Source organism: Gadus morhua, chromosome 7, assembly GCF_902167405.1.
Source record: "Gadus morhua chromosome 7, gadMor3.0, whole genome shotgun sequence".
NCBI lineage: Eukaryota > Metazoa > Chordata > Actinopteri > Gadiformes > Gadidae > Gadus > Gadus morhua.
Window position 1 is genome coordinate 20360385 of NC_044054.1, and position 6868 is coordinate 20367252.

Sequence of the window (6868 nt, forward strand, 5' to 3'; positions counted from 1 at the left end):
TAAGTCTTTCTCTTTGGCTCTCTTGCATGCAAAAAACACACACCTTTGCCCTCACACAAACAAGTATGCACCCACGCAGACACACATACACAGACACAGACACACACACACACACACACACACACACACACACACACACACACACACACACACACACACAAACACACACACACACACACACACACACACACACACACACACACACACACACACACACACACACACACACACACACACACACACACACACACAAAGCAAAAGGCTATATCTGAATATATTCCTGATCTACAATGGTGGTTGAATTCTGCAAAAGCCAGCCCCCATAGTGCCTTTTCCCAGTGTCCTCCATCCTGACACCGGTAGACCAGGGACCAGTGGACACAACTCCGAGGACAGGAGCATTTTCTTCCAGTTTTCCACGGCTACATCCAATGTGTCCATGTCAGCTTCTCTTCGCCTCATCATCGCTCCAACAACAGATCCACCAGCCGTGATTTGTTTCCCCCATACACTTTGAGACTCCTCAGGTTCCTATTGTATTTCCACAGGCACGGCGTTGGTGCCGGGTCCCTATATACACCCAGACGTCCCCACTAGTGAAGGGATTGCTCTGTCTTTCCTGCCTTTATCTGGAGATAAGATACTTACTTTTCAGATAAAGCATATTATAAATCAAATGAGCTTTGGCGGGTTTGTGCAGCTGCGTGTCCTGCTTCTACGCGCGTGCGTACGTGTGTGTGTGTGTGTGTGTGTGTGTGTGTGTGTGTGTGTGTGTGTGTGTGTGTGTGTGTGTGTGTGTGTGTGTGTGTGTGTGTGTGTGTGTGTGTGTGTGTGTGTGTGTGTGTGATCTGGGGTTACAGTAATCTGCAAATTATTGCTCGATTATGGTTGTTGGAGTTGTAGGATATATAGTACACACAGTCTGGTGAATTAGGACTGAATGAACAACTGTGAATGTGTCCTAAGAGGTAACAATAGGGCAATCTAGATTAAGGACATTACAAATGGACAGCTTTGTAATTGTACCACACATCCTACTTTATGAAAAATTGATTATTTATATTTCATATATGCAAATAATATATATATATATATATATATATATATATATATATATATATACCCCTTCAAATGTTTCTAAAGATCAAAATTACCAAAAAAGGTTTTTGGGAATATGAGGCATAATGGCCTGTTCTCTTCACCTTAATACAGAGTTATGTTTGTGAAGAAGAGGCTAAAAGAGGTTAAACCTCATATCATGAGCAAAGCGTCTGGAAGCGTTTCGAGGTAAACTGTACAGAAAGCGCCTTGTGGATATTTGGCATAGAAGTTCTCAAATGCCTGCATGTGTGCGTATGCATGTGTGTGTGTGTGTGTGTGCGCGCGTGTGTGTAGGTGCGTGTGTGTATGTGTGCATGTGTATGTGTGCGTGTGTGTGTTTGTGTGTGTGTGTGTGTGTGTGTGTGTGCGTATGCATGTGTGTGTGTGAGGGTGTGTGTGTGTGTGTGCGTGTGTATGTGTGCGTGTATGTGTGCATGTGTGCGTGTGTGTATGTGTGTGTGTGTGTGTGTGTGTGTGTGTGTATGTGTGTGTGTGTGTGTGTGTGTGTGTGTGTGTGTGTGTGTGTGTGTGTGTGTGTGTGTGTGTGTGTGTGTGTGTGTGTGTGTGTGTGTGTGTGTATGTGTGTGTGTGTGTGTGTAAGGGGAGTGGTTTGTGGAGCTACTTGGTGTCTTTGGTGTCTCTAATTAGCAGAGTCTGGTGGTGAAGGAACACACTGGACCAATCTCACCGGGCACGGAGGAAAACGTTGGCCTGTGGCTGTAGCACGAGAAAAGAAACTCAAGGAGAAAGAGAACAAACGCGTTTAATGCTACCTCCTTAATTTTTAAAAGTTACAATTCTGTAACACTTTTGTTACATTTTGAAACAACGGGTCCGTAAAGTTTGAGGGTCAGAAACGCACGCCTCTCTAGCCTACCAGCGCGCTCGCTGTGCGCACTTTTACGCAGCAGGTGGAGAGCCCGGGCCCCCGTTACGCGCGGAACGGCTGACAGACACTCAGAGAGAGGAGTTCAAAGCCTGCGTAGCCATGATGTCCTACATAAAGCAACCTCATTACACAATGAACGGGTTAAATATGGCTGGACCTGGAATGGATCTACTGCATACGACAGTGGCATATCCATGTGAGTAAAACAAACTTGTTTTTTTTCGTTTAAAGAATTGTTCCATTTACAATTGGCGTAAGGTTGTCGAGTATTTTTTTAAAGTGCAAAAAGTCCTGCAACGGTCATGCTCGTATACAAGCAGTGTGTCTAGAAGTGGATCGGTGGATTTGTGTGTAAAAGTTTGAATTTACCCTGTTCAATTCAGATAAACTTGCAAAAAAAAGGAAACTCTGTTTCCCTTATTCAAATTACATATGGGTCTATACGTTTCATTGATAAAACGCAAACTCAACCCAATCTTACTTTAATGAATTGGGTTTCCGTTTTATCAATGTACATTACTTTAGATAAAGTTAGATTGATCCTGCGTCTAAAATGCTTTGTTTAAGAACTTGCAGTGTATGCGTAAATGTCTACATGATTTCCCCATTGTGGTTGGTGGTGTTGTTTAATGGACCGGGTAACACAAACATGTGGGGTATAATATATATTATACTGATATATATGATATATATGATGATATGATATGATATGATAACAATATATACTATACTATACTATACTATACTATACTCTACAGACAGACCAAAAACAACGCAATCATTTTATTTTCATGGACATTTATCACAAAACCGTCTTAATGTGTAATTATTTTGTTCTTTCAATTCGATTGTATTTGTGTAGCCCTTTTATCCCAGTTACCGCCTCAAAGGGCTTAACAGGCATTATATTTATGACTGTTGCGATATTAACGGCTCCATTGTGGCTAACGTGGCTCTTCAGAAATATGAGAAATATGATAGCCTCAGCTCATACATCAACTCAATATAATTAGTAACTTTTGTTTTAATGATGTAATAATCGTGTATTTGTGTTTGTATAGCCACCCCCAGGAAACAGCGTCGGGAGCGCACCACTTTCACTCGCACCCAGCTGGACATCTTGGAGGCCCTGTTCTCCAAGACGCGCTACCCAGACATCTTCATGAGGGAGGAGGTTGCTCTGAAGATCAACCTGCCCGAGTCACGTGTTCAGGTACTGTACTAACTGGCCCATTGAAATGCCTTATGCTATTTTAGTGCTATTGGTTTGGTAGAAAGTATTAATTAAACGGCTATTTCTATAATACAATGGACTTTTCTGTCTTTATTCTTTTGACAAAGGCCTATTATTTCCTTATTTTTTTGTAGTTTAGGGTGTAGATGTAGGCATGCTAACAATGCATCAGCTAACAAGCAACTTAAATATTCCATGCAATCCGGGCCTATTTAACCAAGTTCCACGTGTAACAAAACCACGCCTTTAACCTGACGTATCTCCGTTGCCGGCTTCAGGTTTGGTTTAAGAACCGCCGGGCCAAGTGTCGCCAGCAGCAGCAGCAGAGCAGCGGCCAGTCCAAACCGCGGCCCCCCAAGAAGAAGGCCTCTCCCGCCCAGGACCCCGGCCCCGGCGAGGCCATGGCCAACCCGGCGGGCAACTACAGCCCCTCCCCGCTGCCGACCGGCCCCACCCTGTCGTCCGTGTCCAGCGCGGGCGGGAACGCCGCCGTGTCCATCTGGAGCCCGGCCATCTCCCCCCTGCCCGACCCTCTGGCGTCGTCGGCGCCCTGCATGCAGCGGCCCTCGCACTACCCCATGAGCTACGGCCAGCCGTCCGCCTACGCCCAGGGCTACGCCGGCACCACCTCCTACTTCACCGGCCTGGACTGCAGCGCCTACCTCTCCCCCATGCACTCGCAGATGTCGGGCAACGGGGGCGCCCTGAGCCCCATCACCGTGCCCTCCATGGGGGGCTCGCTGAGCCAGTCCCCGGCCTCCCTGTCCTCCCAGGGCTACGGCACCGCCTCGTCCCTGGGCTTCACCTCCGTCGACTGCCTGGACTACAAGGACCAGCAGGCCTGGAAGCTGGGCTTCACCACCATGGACTGCCTGGACCACAAAGACCAGAACTCCTGGAAGTTCCAGGTGCTCTGAGGAGGGGGGCCGGGGAGGGCGGTGGGCCACCGAAAGGGTTCCTTGGGACAGCAGTGAGAGATCGAATCAAAGCCATTTTACCCCAAGGACTTGTGATCTTTTGTTGTTATTTATTTCGTTGTCTTTTTTCTTTGAAAGAGTAGGTGTTTTTTGTAAATGGGACTCCGTTGTCGAGGGTCGTGTGGATGTGAGTGGAGGGGGCACGCTTTTGATTTTAGGATCACTTTAAAGTGATGCTTTTAGGCCGATATGGTGTTTGGCTGTCCTTCACATCAATCCCCTCCTCCTCACCCCCCATAAGGCTCAAACATATGAACAAATAAAGCCTTTTATTCAATAGATATAGGTATATAATGTGAACAGAGGGGGCTCTTCAGGGACTTTAGGGGAATGCCACTGAAGACATACTGTTCTTCTCTCGTTACAAAGTATTAAAAAAATATCTTTGGTAAGTGATGCTTCTAGGCCAATATGGTGTTTGGCTTTCCCTGACATCCCCCCCCCCCCCCCCCCCCCCGGCTCCAACATAAGAACAAATAAAGCCTTTTATTTGACTACATAAGGAATAGAGGAAGAATGTGTACAGAAAGGGCCCTTCAGGGTTGATATGGGAGAGACACTGAAGACATCCTTTTCTTTTCACGTTACAAGTATTAAACAGATATCTTTGGTTGTTTTTTTGTCTTTTGTTGAATCGCCTCAGCGTTGTTTTAATGAGGCATTGTCATAGAGTGAGAACACAAGGAGAGGAACTGGCTCCTTTTAGTCCGCTAATCTTTTTGAGTTTATTGATTATTATTGTGTTGATGCTACTAGATTTACATGTTTTATTTGGTCACATTTTTAGAGAGGATTTTAGAAGCCTGTGTGTTTTTAAGTATCAAAGGATTAGCCAGTATGTCTGATCAACATAGTTGGTAACAAAAAAATAAAACATATGTTCAATGTGTGACATATTAAACCTTAAGTCTTGTAAAAACACTTTTGTTTACTACTTCTTATTGGCATCGAAAGTGCTTCGAAGTTGAATTCAAAAGGTTTAACTCCTTGAATCATTTTAATAAACTTTTTTGCTTCTTCTTGACACCATACTGCATGTTATTTTTGCTTGCTCAGTGGCTCCCCAATAAGCAGTGACGCACTGTTGATTGGTTCTTGCGTGTTCCGGTTCGGCCATGTTTTGTCTTATGGCACCAGTCCATCTTGGTTATTCTGGTTTATCTCATTCGGGGAGTGACCCAATCCTCTTAGCCTCCCTTCAGCAATGCTCTAAGTGAATTAGTTGGAATTACTCCCCTGTCTCTCTTTCTTTTTCTCTCTCACACCTTCTCTCTCCCTCTCACCTTCTCTCTCTCCCACCTTCCCTCTCTCTCACCTTCTCTCTCCCACCCTCATTCTGTCTCTCACTCTGATATCTCCCTGACACTATTTGTCTATATCTTATGCATAAATCTTCTCTCTCTCTCTCTCTCTCTCTCTCTCTCTCTCTCTCTCTCTCTCTCTCTCTCTCTCTCTCCCTCATTTTATTTCTCTCTCACCTTCTCTCTCCCTCACATCTCTCTCTCTTTGCATCTTTCTTTCTTTAACGAAATACAATGATTCAGACAATAAGTCACAAAAAGTACCTGTTCATAGGTGGATGTACCACGTTATATGATAAAACCTCATGTTATGGTTCACACAGTTGAGATGCAGTGGCTCTCTCTCCCTCTCGGTCGGATCAGAACCGCTTCACTACGTCCTAACGACAACAGCCAGGCCACTTGCTACTTGTAGCACCGGGACACCCACCCCCAATCCTCCTCCCTCCTGGAACACCCACTCCCTTTGCTGCTCCACCACCACCACCACCACCAACCCATCCCCAGCGCCTCTACCAGCCTGCTAATCCCTGGCTGACCTGAATCCAGCCACCACCACTTGACATCCATTGTTTTATTCCTTATTTCAGCATATGCTGTATGTGTCGAGGATCTTACCCCCCAAATTCAAAAAGATTGAGATTTTCCTTATTTTTCCAAATTAACAATATATATAAGTATATATATATACATAACTTCAATACACAGTTAGGGACAAATACATTCAAAATTTAATTTAGACTTTGACAAGGGCCAACAAAACCAATGAGCATGAAAGAAGCTTTTCATCAACAAGGGAAGTAAAAGCGTGGCAAGAGAGACATTTCTGTTCACTCTGTGCCGACCTAATCCCAATCTGCACAAGGTTTAATCCCGTAGCCCTCCCTCTCTGTGGTGATTGGTTAATCCTCTAGAGTCTGCGCCCTGATTGGTTGATCCCAGTGCACTTGTAATCCCCCCCTTTCAGCATTGCGAGTTTCAGACAGTCATTTGCGTTGTAATCCCATGGAGCGGCAGATGTGATGGGGGATGGACCGCCATGAGCAGACCTTGAGAAAGGTGAACTCAGAGAGGCACAGGACCTTTGTGGTGTACGTCTAGGCCTTCCTCCACTTTACTAAGAGTTAGTTTAGATTGCCACCTTTTTCTTTCAGGGGAAGAACATGGGAAATGTCTTTGGCAAAGCCATAATAACGGTAAACACCAAGAAAGGAAAATATATGTATTTTAAATACAACAAAACGCTTGAGATAACGTTCGGTTGAAAACACACACAAAAAGTAAACTCAATTTCCATATGACAAGAATGTGGAAATAGTCCAAGTATATTAAAATCTGGCTTCTTCAAACCAAACATTTGGCCTCC

At 44.8% G+C, this 6868-nt stretch overlaps 1 protein-coding gene across 1 annotated transcript; it reads left to right on the forward strand.

Annotated features, from left to right (window-relative positions):
• The first annotated feature begins 1734 nt into the window (after nucleotides 1-1734).
• Nucleotides 1735-5230, forward strand: crx (cone-rod homeobox). The gene is made up of 3 exons (XM_030362520.1): nucleotides 1735-2186; nucleotides 3052-3203; nucleotides 3503-5230. The coding sequence occupies exons 1-3, from the start codon at nucleotides 2090-2092 to the stop codon at nucleotides 4139-4141; spliced, it is 888 nt and encodes a 295-aa protein (XP_030218380.1). The 5' UTR covers nucleotides 1735-2089; the 3' UTR covers nucleotides 4142-5230.
• The last annotated feature ends 1638 nt before the right edge of the window (nucleotides 5231-6868 follow it).

Coding starts and splice junctions, on each gene's coding strand:
- crx (XM_030362520.1), top strand. CDS start 2,090: ATGATGTCCTACATAAAGCAACCTCATTACACAATGAACGGGTTAAAT. Junction 2,187..3,051: donor TACGACAGTGGCATATCCAT/GTGAGTAAAACA, acceptor GTGTTTGTATAG/CCACCCCCAGGAAACAGCGT. Junction 3,204..3,502: donor TGCCCGAGTCACGTGTTCAG/GTACTGTACTAA, acceptor TGCCGGCTTCAG/GTTTGGTTTAAGAACCGCCG.